The sequence below is a fragment of the Herpailurus yagouaroundi genome, unplaced genomic scaffold (assembly GCF_014898765.1).
Source record: "Herpailurus yagouaroundi ecotype Mexico unplaced genomic scaffold, PumYag 216, whole genome shotgun sequence".
NCBI lineage: Eukaryota > Metazoa > Chordata > Mammalia > Carnivora > Felidae > Herpailurus > Herpailurus yagouaroundi.
In genome coordinates this window covers 8,893,103-8,912,852 of record NW_024412447.1, presented here as the reverse complement: position 1 = coordinate 8,912,852, position 19,750 = coordinate 8,893,103, and the positions used below count along the sequence as shown (strand labels likewise).

At 61.7% G+C, this 19,750-nt stretch overlaps 1 protein-coding gene across 5 annotated transcripts in view; it reads left to right on the top strand.

The window, feature by feature from the left end:
• Positions 1-19,217, top strand: part of LOC121017687 (ras GTPase-activating protein 4) — a 23,876-nt gene extending 4,659 nt beyond the window's left edge. For 2 of the 5 annotated variants that reach the window (XM_040456061.1, XM_040456062.1), the window contains 20 exons: positions 254-310; positions 2,336-2,444; positions 2,958-3,019; positions 4,168-4,300; positions 5,867-5,948; positions 6,468-6,599; positions 6,859-6,950; positions 8,214-8,331; positions 8,587-8,737; positions 8,993-9,057; positions 9,367-9,479; positions 9,721-9,913; positions 10,129-10,266; positions 10,809-10,953; positions 11,312-11,478; positions 13,694-13,831; positions 14,828-14,963; positions 16,475-16,595; positions 18,378-18,442; positions 18,592-19,217. In XM_040456061.1, coding sequence (XP_040311995.1) covers positions 295-310; positions 2,336-2,444; positions 2,958-3,019; positions 4,168-4,300; positions 5,867-5,948; positions 6,468-6,599; positions 6,859-6,950; positions 8,214-8,331; positions 8,587-8,737; positions 8,993-9,057; positions 9,367-9,479; positions 9,721-9,913; positions 10,129-10,266; positions 10,809-10,953; positions 11,312-11,478; positions 13,694-13,831; positions 14,828-14,963; positions 16,475-16,595; positions 18,378-18,442; positions 18,592-18,713 — 2,298 coding nt within the window. In that variant the 5' untranslated portion in view covers positions 254-294 and the 3' untranslated portion in view covers positions 18,714-19,217. Of the gene's footprint in view, positions 1-253; positions 311-2,330; positions 2,445-2,957; positions 3,020-4,167; positions 4,301-5,866; positions 5,949-6,467; positions 6,600-6,858; positions 6,951-8,213; positions 8,332-8,586; positions 8,738-8,992; positions 9,058-9,366; positions 9,480-9,720; positions 9,914-10,128; positions 10,267-10,808; positions 10,954-11,311; positions 11,479-13,693; positions 13,832-14,827; positions 14,964-16,474; positions 16,596-17,580; positions 18,249-18,271; positions 18,443-18,591 lie in introns of those variants that run through there. The other 3 variants (XM_040456059.1, XM_040456060.1, XM_040456064.1) reach the window with 3 other exon arrangements.
• The last annotated feature ends 533 nt before the right edge of the window (positions 19,218-19,750 follow it).

The following is a 19,750-nucleotide window of genomic DNA, read 5'->3' as shown; positions in this document are numbered from 1 at the left end:
GGGGGGGGTTGGTGGGCAGTGAGCCGTTTCTCCCCTTCCCCTGCATCTGGGCAGGGGAGCCTCGGTGCCTCCCACACTGATGGCGGGGCACACGTTTTGGCCTGAGGAGCCTTCAGGCACCAGCCCGGGCCCTGGTACCTCAGACTTGATTGTCTTTCTCCTGGGGTCACCGAGGGGAGGGCTGGGAACCCCTATCCTCACCCTGCCTGCAGCTGGACGCCAGTCCGCCCCTCCCTGGCCTTCTGTCTTGCAGCACCGGCAGCAGCGACCCCTACTGCATCGTGAAGGTGGACAATGAGCCCATCATCAGGTACGGGGGTGGGGTGGGGGGTAGAAGGGGGAGGTCTTGGAGCATCTAATCCCCTGTCCCCCACCCCCACCCCCAGTGCCCTGACACACCTGCTTGGAGGGGAGAAAGACCCGACCCGACCAGTAACTCCTCATGCTAATGACTGACCTTGATGCCCATCCAGGGATTATATCCAAGGGCTTCTCACCAACTCTGCCCCCCTTTTTTTTTTAATGTTTATTATTTATTTATTTATTTATTTTATTATTTTTTTTTTTTATAAACATAGGGGCACATGTGTCCCTTTGTTTTTTTTTTTTTTATTTATTTTTAATGTTTATTTTCGAGACAGAAAGAGACAGAGCATGAGTGGGGGAGGGTCAGAGAGAGAGGGAGACACAGAATCTACACAGGCTCCAGGCTCTGAGCTGTCAGCACAGAGCCAGACACGGGGCTCGAACTCACAGACCGTGAGATCTTGACCTGGCCCCAAGTCGGAAGCTCAACCGACTGAGCCACCCAGGCGCCCCTAACGTTTATTTATTTTTGAGAGACAGAGAGTGAGCGGAGGAGGGGCAGAAAGAGAGGGAGACACAGACTCCGAAGCAGGCTCCAGGCTCCGAGCTGTCAGCACAGGGCGCGATGTGGGGCTTGAACGCACGAACCGTGAGGTCATAACCTAAGCCGAAGTCGGCCGCTTAACGGACCTAGCCACCCAGGCGCCCCGTTTACAATCTTTACAGCCCTCAAAAGGGACAGAGGATGATGATTAGGACCAGCAGCTGTCATTTACGGAGTACAGTCTGCCGGGCCCTGTGCTACACCTTTTGCAGCCCATTTGAAAGCTTACAACGAGCTGGCTGTGATATTATTAAATCGCGTTTGCAGATGAGGAGCCCGGAGGCTCAGAAAGACTAAGTAACCTGCCCAGGGTCACCTACCTGGGAGGTGGCAGATTCGGACTGGAACCCAAATCTGGCGGAGCCCAAAGCCAGAGCTCCTTCCCCCTCCCCGGCCCTTGCTCCCGCTTCCTGAGAGACTCCCACAGTGGTTGTACCCCAGAAAGGCTGCTCCAGCCTGGGGGCCCCAGCCTCTACCCAGAAGGGCCACGTCCCCTGGGTGTGGACAAAAGGGCTCCACGATTCTGGGCAGGGCCTTTGCGGTCTCGTGCCCTCCGTGTCCCGGACTTCATGGCCAGAGCCGCCCCCCTGTTCCGCCCACCTGAGCGCCCATGGCTGACCGCCAGCCAAGGCTGACAGACTCGCGGTTCTTCACCCCACTGCAAACAGGACCTCAAGTCTTTTGCCTCATTCCCTCCAAACCATGATACCAGGAGGGGGCAGGCAGGATGGCTCTGGTCGTCTCTGTGACAGACAGGGAAACCGAGGCTCCAGAGTTCAACTTACCTGAGAAGTGGTTGGGGTGAAGGTGACACCCTGAACCTTCATCCAGGTCCTTGGGGGTTTCAGCTCTGCCCCACCCCCACCCCCACATGCCCTGCTGAGTCCCGTGAGCTGAGGGGCACTGCCCTGGGGGTTTGGCCAGAGCTGGGTGAGGCTCTGCCCACTCAAGACCTCTCTGGGTCAGGCTCTGGACCGTGACTCCTAGGCCCCCCCCAGGAGGGTTGTCTAGCTCCAGGGTCAACTTGGCCATCCCCCTGTTCCCACCCTTAGTAAGTCTGTTCAGCATCAGGAGCCAGGGTGAGGCTGGGAGGCCGGGCTTCTGGTCCCGGCTCTGCCACTGCCCCGTCACGGGACCTGAGGCCAGCTACGGCCACCTGTGGTCTCAGTTTCCCCAGATGGAAAATGGCCTGATGGATGCGGCCCTGTGCCCTGCCCAGAGCAGCAAGGAAGGTCAGGAAGGAATGATTAATGGTGGGCAGTAGGGTCTAGGACAAGGAAAACCATCCACTGGCAGAGTACTTGTTCCCGGGAGTGGAAGGAGATGTGGGGAAAGGTGGACTTAGGTCACACGGCCCCGTCTTGCCGTGGCCTGGGTCCTGCGGGGGGCCCAGACAGGTGCTGAGGGTCCTCTCCTGTAGGACAGCCACCGTGTGGAAGACCCTGTGCCCGTTCTGGGGTGAGGAGTATCAGGTGCACCTGCCGCCCGCCTTCCACGCGGTGGCCTTCTACGTCATGGATGAGGATGCCCTCAGGTGGGTGGGCCCCCACTCTTTGGCTGGGGCCCAGACCCCACCACCTGCCCATTTCACTTCTGGGACTGCTGGTCGCTTTGCATCCTCTTTACAGCCTGGCGGGAGGGGGAGCCCAGAAGGGTCTGGAAGGGATCGGGGTTTGAGCGTGTGGGTGTCTGTGGGGGCGGAGGGTTCACTGGGCTCACACCACATCGTACGTGTGCGTGTGCGGGGACACAGGCACGGGTGTGCTGGGCCGCGCGTGGGGGCTGTGAGCTAGAGAACCCATAGAGCATGAGCTCGGCAGATGCGTGGGCACACGTGTCCATCCGTGCGCAGAAACAGGGCACATACCCACGAGAGGGTCCAGAATGCAGGGCCTACGGGAGGGTCATGGGTCCTGCTGCAGTAGGCTCCTGTAAGTGACGAGCGTCAGCCTCCCTGCTTCCCACAGGGCCCCTGAACTGGGCAGGAGGGGGGTCCCGAGCCCCCTGCAGAGCCCTGCCCAGCTCTGGTTCCCTCTTCATCCTCCAGCCGGGACGACGTTATTGGGAAGGTCTGCCTTACCAGGGACACCCTGGCCGCTCACCCTAAGGGTAAGACCCCCAGGAGGGAGCCTGTGGCCCACTCTGGCCTCCCTCCTCTCTTGCCCCACTGCTCTGCTTGTCCCTGGCCTTCCCCCATTTCAGAGACGCTTCTTCTAGGCTGCTTCAGGGCCCATGCTCACGGAGAGCCATGTCTGCCCTCCCTAGAAGGGCCTCTGGCCAGCTCCGGCACCCTGGCCTCTGTGCCCTGGGCCCCATTCTGCCCCCTGGCTGGGACTGCACCCCCCTAGGGCCGAGGGGGGCTGCCAGCAGTGGGATCTGAAGCCTCGGCAGGCAGAGGAAAGGCCTCTCTATGCCCCATTGCTGAGGTGTAGAGGCCCCCTCCTCCCAATCGGGCTGGCTCTTTCTGTACCCCCGGAGTCCCCCCAGCTTGGGCCCCAGTACCATCGTGTCCTAAGCCTGTGAGGGGTCAGCCTGTGGCTGGGCTGGGCCCCTTTGGTGACTGCCGGGATGCTGACATTGTTTCCAGGGTCAGCTCTTTCCCAGCCTCACTGTGTGACCCGGGGCCTCCTCTGGGCTGGGTCCCTATCTGCCAGGGAGGGTTCAGGCCAGGAGCTCTCAGACAGTACAGGTTCCGCTTGTCTGAGTCCCCGGGACTCTCCCGGGGCCTTCCCAGCACGCACCTGCTCCTGTCTGTGAGGCCAGGCAGGCATGCGGGGGTGGGGGGGACTTTGCTGACTCATGGAGCCTCTTGGCCCCTGCCAGGCCAGAGGCCTTTCCTGCCCGCTGCCCCCACCAGCCCCTCAGGGTCCAGTGGCCCAAGTGATGCTGTTCCCTTGCTGCTTCCCCGTCTGGCCTTAGTTCCTCCTCCAGCAGCCCTAGACAAGAGCCATTGTTTTAAGTTGGAGAAACTGAGGACAGAGAAGGCAGTCCCGTCGTGAGTCAGGGTCAGAGCCGTCACATGCCTTGTGACACAATAGTAAGGACACAGGGGTCACCGGATTTGGATGCTCATCAAGCCTCTTCCAAGTGCTGTTGCTCAGCTGCTGAGCCTCAGTTTCCTCATCTGTCAGTGGGGACAACAGCCCCCGCCTCACGGAGCTTGAGAGGACCCCGAGGGGCCTGCAGAGGGGGCTGGGTGGCGCCTGGCGGGGCTGAGGGAGAGGGCCAGGCCCCCGGCTGAGCCGCCAGCCCTACAGGTTTCAGCGGATGGGCGCACCTGACGGAGGTCGATCCCGATGAGGAGGTGCAGGGCGAGATCCACCTGCGCCTGGAGGTGGTGCCGGGGCCGCGGGCCCGCCGGCTGCTGCGCTGCTCTGTGCTGGAGGCCAGGTGAGATGGGAGGCGCGGGGGCGCGGGGCGGAGGGCCCCACACAGCTAGGGACACCGGCTAGGACTCCCGGTGTGCCGTCCCCCCCTCCGTGTCCTGGCCCTGCACCTCCTCCCACGAGGAGGGCCTCGGACTCGAAGAGGTTTCCTGGGCGACCGCACACGGGAGGCTATGTCTCTTGGAGAAAGGGGTGAGGTTCTAATGGTGGAGCTTTGGGCATCACAGAGAGGACCGCAAACTCTGAACGTGCAGGCCCAGTGCTGAGACTGGGCTTCTGCTGCCTTTAACTCCAGTATGAACTTGACCTGATGCAGCGTGGATGTGTAGCGGGGTCCTCAGTGGGGCGGGGGGTGGAAGGAGTTGCTGGAAAACTCCAGATGGGAGGGGCAGGGTTCTCTCCAGGAGGGAGGCTTGGGTGGGAAGGTGGGCCTGAGTCACCTGTGACAGGGTTCCCCCGGGCCCCCCCCCCCCCCCCCGCCCTTGGGGGGGGCAGGCTCCCCTCCCGTCTGGGCCTGAGTGTGAGTCACACACGTTCCATGAGAAGCGCCTTCCTTTCTGGCTCCAGCCCACCTCCACAGGGTCCTTGCTCGCCTCTGGGGCGGCAGGGTGGGGAGTGGAACCCCATGTGGGTGGGTGGCTTCCCTGGGAGGAAGATGTCTCTCCTGCCAATGAGGACTGTGGCTCCCCTGGGCTTTATTTTCTGTCCTGGGGCTGGAACAGCCACAAACACATGGAAAACTTGTGGGTGGCCGAGGCTCCAGCCTGGCCTCCGCTCAGCAGGTGCCTGGGTGGGAGGAGTGGTCTGTCCAGACCTCTCTGTAAAGTGTGAGGGGCCTTGGCCCCCGCCGCCCCCAGCTCAGACCCTGCTGGGGTCCTGAGAGGCCTACGAAGCTGCCTTTGCTGCAGAGACAGAAAGAACATTTCTCATCTTTCTGGGCAGGTCCTCAAGGCCAAGCTCTGGGATTCCTATTAGACGGTTCTGAGGAAGAAAAAAAACCAGGCATGAGAGGCTTTGAGCTGAAAATACCAGAAAGAGCAGAAGCTAATATTTATAGTAGATGGAAGAAGGATGGCTTTGTTGTTTTGGCGCAAAGGGTCCTGAGCTGGGGGCGCCTGACCGCCCTTGGGCCTTGCAAAGGACCAGCTGTGGAGACAGGGCAGGATGGCCTATCGGGGCTGCTCATGAAACCCCCCTGGCCCTGTGGGGCAGGCCTTCTAGAAGCTCGTGATCTCAATTGTTGGGGCGATCTTCTCCATTCCACTGACAAGGAAACCGAGGCTCAGAGAGGTGGCCCCAGCTAAGTCCTGCCCTGGGAACAGATTGGGGGTGGGGCGGCACAGCCCCGGCTGTTCCACGGATGCGCTCGCCTCCCCCAGTCCCCAGAGCAGCAGCTAGTCCTGCCGAGTCAGAGGATCCCTGGTCCGGTGTGGGTGCCCCCGGAGGCCCAGGGGGTGAACGCTGTGGGAATCAGGGTCCAGAAAAGGGAGGGGTGCTGTGCCTAGTACCCGGTGGGCCCGGATGACCCTCGCAACGGTCATGTGACAAGCGGATGCTCCACTTTCCCCAGGGACCTGGCCCCGAAGGACCGGAATGGTGCCTCTGACCCCTTTGTCCGAGTGCGCTACAGCGGCCGGACACAGGAGACCTCGGTGAGGGGGCTGGGGAGGGGGCAGGCAGGCTCAGGGTCTGGCCTGGGCCCTCATCACCCGGGAGGTCAGGCTGGGACTACGGTCCCACAGAAGAGGCTTGGAAAAGCGGGGTGACCTGTGTGAGGGTGTTAACAGATCCCAGCTCTTCTGCACCAACCCCTGCAGGCTGGGCCGAGACAACCAGTGTGGGGTTCATCTGCACAGTCCAGCAGCTCCCCACATCGTTTTCCTCACCTCCAGCAAATAGCTGGGGTGGTGGGTGCAACCCTGGGAGGGGAAGGGGGTGGAGTCCTGGCTTCTCAGTGCCATCTGCTACCTTTTTGCTGTGTGGCCTTGGACAAGTGCCTTACCCACTCTGAGCCCCAATTTCTCCCGGTTTGGGGAAGGTTTGAACAGGAAGTTTATACCTCTCCTGCTGCAAGGCCCCTGCAGGGATCCCACGTGGGGTGTTTGGGGTGGCTGGGCCTTGGGGGGGGCCCCTTGGGGTCACCCCACCCCTACTCACCCCGTTTTGGGCAGATCGTGAAGAAATCACGCTACCCACGCTGGAACGAGACGTTTGAGTTTGAGTTGGAGGAGGGGGCCGCGGAGGCGCTGTGTGTGGAAGCCTGGGACTGGGACCTCGTCAGCAGGAATGACTTCTTGGGCAAAGTGAGCACCCTGCCCCTTCTGGCTGCACCTGCCCCGCCTCCATTCCAGCACCACCCCCCTCCTCCCCTCCTCCCCTCCTCCCCTCCTCCCCCACCCCGCCCTGCTGCTGCTTCAAAGGGGCACTCCCTAGGGCCAGCCACTGGTGCTCAGGGACCCCCCGGAAGGGACTCCCCCAAAGGAAGATTCCTTGGCAAGGAAGAGCGCTGAGGGCCCCAGCCCCAGCCCCAGCGCGGCTTCCCTGCCTCTGCCTTGTCCCCAGGTGGTGTTCAATGTCCAGAAACTGTGCGCGGCCCAGAAGGAGGAGGGCTGGTTCCGGCTGCAGCCCGACCAGTCCAAGAATCGGCGGGGAGAGTGAGTGCCTGGGGCTCGGTGGTGGGGCTGGTGGGCTCGGGGGTCCCCAGGGCAGGGGGGGGCGGACAGTGGCTCCAATAGGCGGGGCTGCGTGTGGTGGGGGGAGGGGCTGACGCAGCTCCAGGTTTCTTTCTGCGCTTGCCCGATGGCCCAGGCTCCGTTATCCTGGCCTATCCTGCCGCCTCTGGCTTCTCACAGCCTTGGACTCAGCCCTGTCCTCCAAGGCAGTCTCCTGCTTTCCACCTTCTGGCAGATTCTGGAACAGGCCTTCAGCCCTTTCCCTTTAAGGGTTTCTCTGCAGACCTCAGACCATAGTTTGAGTCCCCAGAGCTCTGACTCTCCCCCCAAATTCTCCAGGAATAAGGTTGCCAGATGAAATACAAGCTGTCCCCTTAAAGCTGAGTTTCAGACAAACAATGAATAATTTTTAGTGTAAGTATGTCCGTGCGATGTTGGGGACCGACTTCTACCAAAGATATTCAGGTTTAACTGGGTTTCTTGTATTTTTATTTTGGTAAATCCGGCAACCCCCTCAAGGAAGCCCTCTGGCCTCCTCGCTCACCATTCAGCCCGGAAGTGGGGGATCAGCAGTGTCCCCCACCTTGGATGGTTCACTCTCTCTGCAGAGGACCCCAGACCCCCCCATCCCCACCATCAGCGGGGCCGGGGCAGGGCAGGGGCTGAGTCCCGCAGCAGGCATTTCCATAGGACGAGCCGTTTTGGCGGCTTCTACTGTGTATGAGGCCATGTGCTAGTGCATCACTTAGTGAACTGTCCTGTGCTTCTGGACATGGGGGCCTTAGAGAGGTTAAGCCTTGGTCAGCATCCTCCCCGGCAGGGGTCTGAGCAGAGGAGCTTGGTAGTTAGATCCATTATGGCGAGTTGCTTAATCCCCTCGAGCCTCAGTTTCCCCTGGCAGGTTGTTATGACAGTTGGGGATCGTGTATGTGGAGGAGCGGATCTCTGAGAGTTTACAGATTCAAAGCTGGGAGCCCCGCATGTCCATATGGGTCAAGCGCAGAGTTCAAGGCGTCTAGAAGTGACAGGGAGCCAGGCGGTGAAAATGGGTGGTGTTCCCCTGAGTTTGGAGGCGGGAAGGGCTTTCCAAGCAGAGAGCACCTTGGGGAAAAAGTGGGAGGGGTGCAGTGCAGGGAACCAAGGTGGAGGGCAGGCCCCAAGGGGGAGTATGGAGGCAGTGCGGGAGGGGGCACGGCCCAGGTGGCCTGGGTCCCTGGTGGAGAGGTCACAGGCTGCCCGTTCCAGGGGCAACCTGGGCTCCTTGCAGCTGGAGGTGCGGCTGCGGGACGAGACGGTACTGCCCTCCGGCTGCTACCAGCCCCTGGTGCAGCTGCTGTGCCGTGAGGTGAAGCTGGGCACCCAGGTGAGGGGGCCCCGGGGGAAGGTGGGAGGGTCCAGGGACAGCAGGCCTGTTCTCCCTGTCCTTCTAAACCTGCTCTGAAGAGCAACACTCTCAGTTCTCAGGATGGTAAGGAATTAACCAATGCCCAGGGCCCCTCGCCATTCTGTGGGAAAGCACCCCTCCCCCTTCCCCGTGGTGGTCTCAGGCCCTCAGAGTGAAGGGTTTGGGTTCCCCTGTGCGTCTCCTGACCCTGCCTCTCCTTGCTGCCTCCTGCAGGGCCCAGGGCAGCTGATAGCACTTATCGAGGAGACAACAAGCACCGAATGCCGCCAGGATGTGGCCACCAACCTGCTCAAACTGTTCCTGGGGCAGGGACTGGCCAAAGACTTTCTGGACCTGCTCTTCCAGCTGGAGCTGGGTCGTACCAGTGAGGCCTGGGAGGGAGTGGCCTGTCTGAGGGTGTGGTGGAGAGGGGAGCCAGGAGCCAAGGACTCCAGAGATGCTGAGAGGGGAGAAATCTGGGAAGTCTTCCTGTAGGAAGCTGCCTGATCTGATTAGGGGGCAAAGGAAAGAGCAAAAGGCAGAGTTGGGGCAGTGGGCTGCGGGCTCCCAAGGTCCTCTGTCCTCCCCAAAGCCTGGTCCCTCTCTCAACCCCCCTACCCACTAGAACCTCTGCTTGTAGGTGAGGCTAACACCCTGTTCCGGAGCAACTCTCTGGCCTCGAAGTCCATGGAGTCTTTTCTGAAGGTGAAGTTGAGTGATATGTGCTCTTTGTGTCATAGATGAGGAGTTTCAGAAGGGCCAAGAAGCAGAGTGGGAGCTTAGATTCCAGTTTCCTGTGTCCAGGGCCCTTTAAGGCTAAGAATTGCCTTCATCCGTCCATGCAGTCATCCTGTGGCAGCAGTGTGTCGCGCCGTCCCCATTGTGTGCCCCGTTCTCTCCTGAGTAGACACAGCAGGCAGATGGTGTAGGGGGTGGCTGGGAGGTCAGCTGCAGGGAGATGGCAGGCAGCTGGAGGTGGGAGACGGGACCAACGCCACTCACCGCCGCCCCCAGGTGGCTGGGATGCGGTATCTGCACGGCGTCCTGGGCCCCATCATTGACAAGGTGTTTGAGGAGAAGAAGTACGTGGAGCTGGACCCCAGCAAAGTGGAAGTCAAGGACGTAGGGTGAGGCCGGGGGCGATCCCTGGGGGCGGGAGTGTCAGGCCCTTTATGCAAATGTATGTTTTTCGCCCTTTATGCCTGGGCCTGGGTCTACCTTTTCATCGCTCTGCCCACCTGTGCGTTGCCTGTGTGCCCCTGTCTCCGCTGATGCCTTACTGCGCCTGTCTCCAGGAGCCCCTGTGCAGCCGTGTGCACGGGCGCTGACCTCGACCTTCTCTTGCGGGTCCCCTGCGGGCCAACGCAGGTGCTCGGGGCTGCACCGCCCGCAGACAGAGGCCGAGGTGCTGGAGCAGAGCGCGCAGACGCTGCGCGCCCACCTGGCGGCGCTGCTGAGCGCGCTCAGTCGCTCCGTTCGCGCATGCCCCGCCGTGGTCCGCGCCACCTTCCGCCAGCTTTTCCGGCGCGTGCGCGAGCGCTTCCCCAGCGCCCAGCACGAGGTGCGCCCTCTGCCGGTGGGGCCGGGCGGAGGGAAGAAAGCGGTGGGGAAGGGGGCAGCTGTGGCGCCCGGAGGCGCGGTGTTGGGGGGGTGGGGCTTCGAAGCGCCTGGCGGGGTCGTGGGGAGAGGGAGGGGCGGGGACAGCACCAAAACCCAGCGGGCTGTTCCGAGCCCCGGCCTCGGGGAGTCCAGCCCCTGCTCTCCCGCACCCCCTAGAACGTGCCATTCATCGCCGTCACCAGCTTCCTGTGCCTGCGCTTCGTCTCTCCCGCCATCATGGCGCCCAAGCTCTTCCACCTGCGGGAGCGGCACGCGGACGCCCGCACCAGCCGCACCCTGCTCCTGCTGGCCAAGGTGCGGGCCCGTGGACACTGGCGAGATGCCCGACCGGGTGCCCGGGGGGGCCCTTGCCTGGACAGCGGTGTGCCCCCCACTGGCTCCAGGAACACCTGTAGCACCGCACTTTATAGTTTGCAAAGCGTTTTCACGGGCACCGATCTCGTGTGGATGAGGAAACGGGTCTCCGAGGGGCAAGAGGTTCCCCAAGGCCGTGTAGCCTGCGTGTGAATAGGGGGCCTTGTAGCTCCAGCTCTACTCACTCCCAGGCTGGGGTCGTCACACCCAGTGGAACAGGCTGATATTAAACTTGCTGTGAAAGGCCAGCCGGTTGGGCTCAAGTAGCCTCCACTGTCGGGTCCCGAAAGGCTTCAGACTCCATGGGGTGCTCGGCGCCGAGTCCCAATGGGGATGGAATGGGCCTGTGAGCAGTGCGTGTGCTGCCTCCACCTCTGCTTCTACAGTGGAGGTAGCACAGATTTGGTGGTGGGGCGGGGGAGGTTGCAGGGGTGGGCCCTTGACCCAGCAGAGCCTGGCCCTTGGCGGCCGTCCCCCCTCAGGCGGTTCAGAACGTGGGCAACATGGACGCGCCAGCTTCCAGAGCCAAGGAGGCTTGGATGGAGCCGCTGCAGCCCACCGTGCGCCAGGGCGTGGCCCAGCTGAAGGACTTCATCACCAAGCTGGTGGACATCGAGGAGAAGGAGGGTGAGCTCTCCCGGAGAGAGAAGCCCCGCGCCCCGAGCAACCGCCCCAGACACGCGTTTGCTCCGCCCCCCGGCTGGTGGCCCCGCCCACACCGGATCCTCCTCCGGCCCCGCCCACAGCTTCCAGGTGTCGTCTGCCCCGCCCCGTGTCTCCGGTCCCCACCTACCTCTGCGCCTCTGGTTGCATCCGCGGCCTCTTGGTCATGTTTGCCCGGCTCCCTGCCCCATGGCCTTGCTCGCTGCCGCCTGTGCCCCTCGAGGCCCTGCCCACTGCCTGCTGTCGATGTTTGCTCTGCCCGAGTCCCTGCTTCAGCTTGGTCTCTCGGCTCACATTTTGCCCTCCCTCCCTTGCCCGCCAGAGCTGGGCCTGCAGCGGGCGCTGAGCTTGCAGGCGCCGCCGGTGAAGGAGGGGCCGCTCTTCATCCACAGGACCAAGGGCAAGGGTCCCCTCATGTCCTCCTTCAAGAAACTCCACTTTTCCCTCACCACCGAGGCCCTCAGCTTCGCCAAAACGCCCAACTCCAAGGTGGGTGAGGAAGGAGGTGGGCAAGCGGGGGCACCCTGGAGACACCTGTCCCTCCCTTGGAGCCCATCCCAGGGTCGGGCAGGACCCTGTTTGGGTGGCAGCCACAGTATCTCTTAAGACTCACGGGAGGGAAGCTTCTCTTCCCCAAGGGCCGGGGGTGGGGGGACAGTGCTGCAGTATCAGTCCTGGCTTCCTGGTGCATGAATTGGGTGGGGGGCTGAGGGGTGCTTCCGGGAAATCAAGGAATTAGAGAGGGTCTGGGAGGAGTCCTGGTTTCCAGCTCTAGGAAGGGTCTCAGTCGCTCTGAGCCTTGTTGCCTTGGCCTTCAAGTTGAGGATGACGGTCCCTACGTGCCAAGCTGTTGAGGGTAGAGGAGATGGTCGCTCTGAGGTGCAGCACCTGGGCCCTGCACGGGGCGGGATCTTGGCCAGTGGAATGACTGAAGGCCCTGGGCTGGTCCCTCTGTGCTTTTCTCCCAGGAGGGGCGGAGGGCATGCTTCTTGGGCAGATCTGCTGACCCCGAGCTGGGCCGACCCGGCCCCCAGTCAGTCAGGCTCTGGGGACAGTCTTCCGGGGATGCCCAATCCAGCCCTGAGCAGTCGATGGGGGAACCGAGCTCCCTGGGTGACTCCTCAGCCTGGGCCTCTCGCTTTCCAGCGCATTCCACCCTAAGCAGCTGCCTGGCCACTGAGTCCCCTCGGCATTTTTTGCAGCCTCAGCAGAGCCCGGCAGGACCTTCCCTCATCCCCCTCTGGGCTCAGCATTGAGCTCTGCCCTGTTGTGGACATCCCGCCTATCCCCCTGTGCAGCACCACCCCCGTCTGCCCCCCTCCTGTCTCCCCTCCAGCAGGTGTACCCCAGAATGGGCAGCACATCCTCTGCCCTTTTCTTTTTTTGATTAAAAAAAATTTTTTTTAATGTGTATTTATTTCTGAGAGAGAGACACAGAATCCAAGGCAGGCTCCAGGCTCTGAACTGTCAGCACAGAGCCCGACGTGGGGCTCGAACTCACGAACCGTGAGATCATGACCTAAGCTGGTCAGACGCTGAACTGAGCCACCCAGGCGCCCCTGATTTTTTTTTTTTAATTTTTTTTTAACGTTTATTTATTTTTCAGACAGAGAGAGACAGAGCATGAACAGGGGAGGGGCAGAGAGAGAGGGAAACACAGAATCTGAAACAGGCTCCAGGCTCTGAGCTGTCAGCACAGAGCCCGACGCGGGGCTCGAACTCACGGACCGTGAGATCATGACCTGAGCCGAAGTCGGACACTTAACTGACCAAGCCACCCAGGCGCCCCGCCCCTGATTTTTTAAAATTGAAAAAAAAAATTTTTTTTTTTTATTTTAGAGACAGCACATGTGAGAGGGGCAGAGTGAGAAAGAATCTAAAGCAGGCTCCACAGTGAGCATGGAGCTTGTGCAGGGCTCGATCCCACAACCCTGGATCATAACCTGAGCCGAAATCAAGAGTCAGATGCTTAACCGACTGAGCCACCCAGGTGCCCCTCCATCTTCTGCCCTTTGGGAGGCTCTGCCCCAAGATGGCTCAGATGTGTGTCCCCAAGGCTCCCCTCCAGGTTTCCCCACTCGCTGCTCGTCACTGAGGCCAGCAGGGGTTGGTGGGCTTGGATGCCAGGCTGGGGGGTGTGGGGGCTCTCCAGAGGGCCGCGGGGACTGGTTATCTGTGTGCTAAGGGCCCCGGCAAGCTCTGATGGGAGAGCAAGGGGCTGGGGGCCGCTGGCACAGGCGGAGTTTCAGCAGCTTGGGGGCCCCTCGGGGATGTGGATCTGTTAGGCGCAGAACTCCCCATCATCCCGTTTGTGTCTTACCATATTGGATGACGACAGGAGTGAGAAGGGGCCAGGAGGTGGGTTGTGACTCTTAGAGCTGGGCAAGGTAAAGGCAAGTTGGGGAATTATTCATCAGGGAAAAGGCACAGGGTCTGATTCCGGCAGGTGCTACCTTCCAGCCCTGGGGAATGCTGGGATTCCAGACAATGTTTCCCATGCTCAGACCTCCCGGGGCCGCCGGGAACACTCGAGAGGCCAGGCATCGGTCACCATCTGTCTGCACTGCATCTGGCCGAGGTCACTCACAGAGCTGGGTCCTCTACGCCAACCCCCGCTGCTGCAGAAAGGGAGACTAAGGCCCAGAACTAGGAAATGGAGGGGCCCCGGCTGGGACCCTGAGTCTGCCCACTCCACCCACTCCAGAAAAGTGCCCTCATCAAGCCGGCCAACATCCGGGCGGCGGAGAAGGTGGAGGAGAAGAGCTTCGGCAGCTCGAACGTCATGCAGCTCATCTACGAGGACGATGCGGGCAAGCCCCAGACGGTCTACCTGCAGTGCAGGGTGGGGGCCGTGGAGGGCCCTGGAGGGGAGGGGCGCTGTGGGAATGGCCACCTGGGGGGCGGCTACACGGAGGCCCCAGGGAGTCCCCTACCCCTTTGTCGGCCACATCGGGTCCAGCAGGGTGTGAGATCCGGCGTGTGTGTGTGTGTGTGCGTGTCTCGTGTGTCTGTGTCCTAGACTCGGGGTGCCGTGCCTGCCTTTCCCTGGGCCTGTCCGGTTACCCACATGTAGGTCTGTGCTAGGCCCAGCGTCTGGACGTGTATGTCCCCATGATTTGGAGCTTCGTGTTGTACCTGTTTGCGGGAAACTGGATTTCTGAGTATGTGTGTTGGTGCCTGTGTGTTTGTGTGTGTGTATCAACACGTAATAATCACACGTTTACGGAAGTGTGTGGCCCCGAGTGCGTGACCTCAAACCGCCTTCTCGTCTTTTCACGTATTAACTCGTTCACTCATCTAAAAAATATCTGGTGAGCACGTGCAAGGTCCCCGGCTGTTCTCAGCGGTGGGGGTTCAGCGGCAGGCGGAACACAGCCTTGCCCTGGTGGAGCTCGTGTCCCAGGGGAGCAGATGGATGTTATTTAAAATGTCAAATGGTGGCAGTGCCTTCAAGAGCACAAAGGGGACTTAGGGAGGGAAATAGGACAAAGTAGGCTTCGGTGGGGGGAGGACCCCCGACGCGTGGCATTTGAGCAGGGCCACTGTGAAGGAGGGACCATCTAGGGGGGACACAGGGATCAGGAAGGAAGGCTGAAGTGGGAGGGGTTTGGCTTGTTCTGGGAAGTGACTGTCCCAAGCCACAGGGGGAAACAGTGACAGCAGGGCCACCACGTATCGTCGGCAGGGGGTATGCTGCCCCGAGGACGGCGGAGGGGGCCGGTGGTGGCCGCGGTCCAGCCCACGCTTTGCGCGTTGGCCCACGTGCCTGGGAGTGCCAGGGAGGGAGGGCTTCCCAGAGGGGGTGACCTCTGACCGCCGCCCCCCGTGTCGCCTGCAGTGCGTGAACGAGCTGAACCAGTGGCTGTCTGCGCTGCGGAAGGTGAGCATCGGCAACCCTGGCCTGCTCGGCTCCTACCACCCTGGCGTCTTCCGCGGGGACAAGTGGAGCTGTTGCCACCAGAAGGACAAGTCAGGTGGGAGAGGAGGCGCGGGCCCCTACCCTGCACCCATCCACGCGGGGCCTTCGAGCCATGGCTTGCTGGCCTGGCTCGGGGGGCTGCCTGTGTGCCTGCGGGAACTCGCCAGAGGCCGGCCGGCCCCTGCAGGTGCTCCGGGCAAGGAGGGTTCGTGACTGGCTGGTTTGGGAAATGCTGTGTGGTGTGTGTGCCACCTGAGGGGACACGGAAGGCCCTGTGGTGGCCTGAAGCCCAGTTGGGATTCCGTTTCTAATACCCTGTGACCCAGGGCTCCCTAACTCACTTGACAGGAAGCCTTGTCTTGCCCAGTGACTGAGGTTCTTGCAGAACCAGGGTTCCAAGGAGCGCGCTTTAGGAATTCCTTGCTGATGAGGGCAAGAGAGGGCCCCGGAGTTCACAGTCGGGTACCGGAGCTGTGGGCAGGGGGACCCTGGGCACTAGAGGGCTGGCCGGGAGGAGCCTCTGCTAGAACTTTCGGTGATGACGGAAATGGTATGTGTCTGTGCTGCCCGGTACTGAGCACGTGCTGGTCGTGAGCGTGTGTCTAGGCTTGAAATGTGGCTAGTGTGGCCCGGGAACTGAGTTTTAAGTTTGTTTTCTCGTATATAATTTTATTATTTTAGTATTGCTATTTTTTTAACGTTTAATCGAGAGAGAGTGGGAGCAGGGGAGGGGCAGAGAGAGAGGGGGGCAGAGGATCTGAGGCAGGCGCTGCGCTGACAGCAGAGAGCCCGATGTGGGGCTCGAACCCATAAACCGCGAGATCGTGACTTGAGCCGAAGTCGGATGCTCAACTGACTGAGCCCCCCAGGTGTGGCTAGTGGCTACCCTGTCGCACAGCTCAGTTCTGGAACTGTGACGATCTTCCCTTACCTCCGGCTGCTTCACAAAATTCTTGCTCCCCAGTCACAGAAGAGCCTCAGCCCTTGGAGCCCCTCCGCCTCCAGGCCGGGCCCCTGGAGCCTGGCACGGGAGGCCCTCGGAAGCTGACCCACCCACTCTAGCCCGGGCCCGCGTGTGGGACTGAGCACCCTTTACAAGGGTGTCGCTGGTCAGTTGGCCTGACCTGTTGGCTTTGACCTTGGTGACAACCCTCGTCATTGGTGAGGGGGGCTCCCCAGGGCACTAGGTGGCAGGGTCTGGTAGCCCATTTTATGGAGGTGGAAACTGAGGCTTACCAAGGGCCAGTACCTCTGCCAAGGTCGTAAAGCCAGCAAGTGGCAGGGCCAGCTCATTCCAAGGCACAAACCCCTCAGCTTCCCTCCTCGTGATCTTACGGTTCCAGGGCACTCCCTTCTTCCTTCCAGAAGGTTGTGCAGCTCCCACGCTCTGCCTTTGTGTGTCCCAGGGCTCAGGAGCGAATCCGAGGGATGAGCTGCTGCCCTCCTGGGGCCCCTGAGCGTATTCCTGTCCCTCTCCCGGCCTCAGTGTCCCCACCTGCACTCCCAGGAAGTTGGACGTAAGCTCTCACAGGGCCTGCCCACACCCTGCCCTCTCTGTGCCCCCAGATCTGGGCTGTGACAAGACCCGGTCACAGGTGACCCTGCAGGAGTGGAATGACCCTCTCGATCACGACCTGGAGGCCCAGCTCATCTACCGGCACCTGCTGAGCGTGGAGCCTGCGCTGCGGTGAGGGGGCCCGTGCAGCCCCAGGAATTGTGCCAGGCGAGGCCCAGAGTTGGGACTCGGGCTCAGGACTGCTCTGTGTGGCTGGTCTGTCTCTTTGCATCAGGCCCGGCACGGGCCTGCCTTTGGTGGCCACACCTGGGGAGGGACACATAGGTCTCTGCGGCATGAGGCACTTAGGGCAAAGGTCCATGGGCTGTGGAAGCCCCAGCCTCCCAGCCTGTCCAGCCTTCCTGTTGTGCCCTCAGGGCTCAGGGGTTGCCCTCGGCCACCTCTCCGAGTTCCTCAGCCACCTCTGTGGTGCCCTGGTTCCCAGCCCTGGCCCCAGCTCCCCAGCTCAGGAACCAACGGGATGCCTGCGCCCTACCCCACTGACTCAGAGGCTCTGGAGGACAAGGCCAGCATGGCGATATTTTTAAGCAACCTGGTGTTTCCTGAGAGTACTGCCTCCCCGAGTCTGCGGAATGGGGGCGGTTTTCTCTCCCACACTCCTGTCCCCGGGCCCTGGGGGAGGGGGGCTACGGTCCTCGCTCCTTCACGACTTTTCCTTGTTTCCAGCGGTTAACTCTCTTCCTCAAAACCCTTCAAAGCTCATGCGGTCAGATTAGAACCACTGGCCCCCTTGTGAGCCACAGTCACCAGTAGCCTCCAGGCCACCCTGCAGCCACCTCCTTTCTGCCGGTGCGGCCCTGTCACCAGCTCCCTCTCCACCCCTACTCTGGCCCCCTTGTTCAGGGACTTCATCCTCCACCTCCAAGATGAAGCCACCACCTTGTCTGCTCTGTTCCTGGGACCCACGGTTACCCCCATTTAAGCCAGGAAGTGGCAAAGGTTTGAACCCAAGCAGCCTTGTGTTCGGGTGGTCCCAACACGGGACCAGGGCTCATAGTCCCAATCACAGCACCCTGCCTGGAGAGCCTCTCCCACCTCCAGAATGCCTTGGCCACCCTTCTCATTGTGCCCACCTCCTTGCCACCCACACCACCAGACCTCCTGCCTCACCCGTACCTCTGATCCACTGACATGGTGGCCTGTCCTCAGCCCTGCTGTACCCACTTCCCATGGCTGCTGGTACCAATTACTGGACACTTGGTGGCCAGAAACAACGCAGATGTATTCTCTTGTGGTAAATGTCGAATAAGTAAATGAACAGAGCAGGTGAGGGCCTGGACCGACCCCACAGGACCTAGAAGGCATCTGAGGAAGAGGACCCCGTTAGATCTTAGCACAGGGACACCTCTCTTCCAAAACAGATCAGGGACACCATCCAAAGGGCCAAGCCAGTCGAATTCCTAACTAAGGAACTTCAAGCCTGGGGTCCACTTGGCCGCCCACTCTCCCTCTGTGCAAACTCACAGGACTGTACCCGAGAGGGCCCAGGGTGGCCCAGGTCTGGTGGACCCCGGTTAGGAACCGTGCTTGAATTGTCAGTTTCCTATTTCCAGAAGAAAGAAGCTGGTTCCACAGCCGGTTAATAGTGGGGACTTTCAGGCCCCAGTTGGCCCCTTTCCCCAGGGCCCTCTGAAATAGGAGTGGTGCCTTCTGATGACCACCGCCCCCCGCTCCCCTCCCCCCCGCCTGCCCCGTTTTGGAAGTGGGGAGGACCAGAGGAGGCTGGAAGAGGAAAAGTGCCAGGGGACCAGGGGACCAAGACCTGGGCCTCTGTTTCTTCCCCACAGACTGAAAGGGTCAGCCCCCCAGTCCCAGGACCCCGTCCAGCTCAGGGGGGTCACCCAGCCTTCCTGGCCAGGGCACCAGGAGCCCTCACTCTGTCCTCCCCCGCAGGGAGAAGCACCGGGAGCTGAGTGCGGGCACAGAGGCGGGCTCTGTGCTCACAGGCCCTGGTGGAGGTAGGTCACCCCCCCCCGCCCCCCCCCCCCCCCGTGTGGACTCTTGCAGGGGCCCGAGCTCCCTTCAGGGCTACTATGGGCGGGCCCCCACTCCCAGGGGCTCTCTGGCCTTTGGCCCCACCTTGCCCCCATCCCGCATCTGCCTCCAGCCCCTGAGGACCCACTGGCCCAGCTGCTGCAGGTGCTGCGGGACCTCCAGGAGGCCCACAGATCCAGCCCAGCCAGCTCACCGCCTTCCGAGCCCAGCTGCCTCCTGGAGCTGCAGACGTGAGGCCTGCCCCACACTTCCTGCCGAGCCCCCTGACCCCCACCCCCATGTGCTTCTGGCTCTTCACTTCAGTCCCCCTCCCTGGGGAGCAAGGCTCAGGGCTCTCCTGGGCTGGGTGAGTCCGAAGGGACCAGGCAGCAGGGGGTCCATTGTCACCCACCTCAAGTCTCTAGGGGACTTGGGGAGCTCCTGCTTCTCCGTGAAGCCTGGCTGCTCCCCGCGGGCCCTGCAGCCCTCGCTGGTACTGGCCCAGATTCTGGGGACCCCTCCTGCCCAGGACAGATCTAGCCAGAAACCACCCCTAGGATGGCCCCTGCCTGTTGGACTGATGCTCCTTGGGCCCAGAGAGGTGGGAGGGGACATGGATCCTAGGAGGCCAGGCCTCGACCTCAGCATCCCCTTCGCTCCTGGCCACCCCCACCTGCTCCCCTGCGGCCACTGCCTGGGCCCCGGGGAGAGCTTCGCGGTGCTCTGTCGCTGACAATAAATCTGCTGTGACTGCCTGGCCTCTGGGGTCTTGTGATGGGGGTCGGTGGAGGGAGTGGGCCTGGGGACTCCAGTGGCTCTTGTGGGTGGCCAAGGACTGGGGCCACCAGCATAGCCTTTGTGTATCCCTTCTGTCTCCCCCAAATCCCGGGGGGATTCCCTCCTCCCCACAACTGTTGTCCCCACCACACCCCTGGGTCCCACGGCTCCATCCCCCACAGGCTCCAGAGCCTGACTTGTCTCCCCTTCCCTTCCTGGCATAGGGGGTGCTGAGGCTGCGCCGTCCCCCGCCCCCCAGCAGCGTCTGTTCTCTGGCTGCTTCCTTAGGGCCTCACACAAGTCTGCACACTTGTTGAATCTCCTTGGGTTTCAAGAACCTTGTGGTCAGGGACTGTGGACCCCAGGGTCTGCTGTGTCCTAATGCAGAGTGAAGGGGAAAGGTGTGCACTTAAGGGGCTGCCCCAAGTAGAAGCCCAGGCTTTAACCGCATACACGCGGCCCCGTGGTGTCACCCACCACCCTCTCCTCCAAAAGGGTCCTGGGGTGGGGCGGCT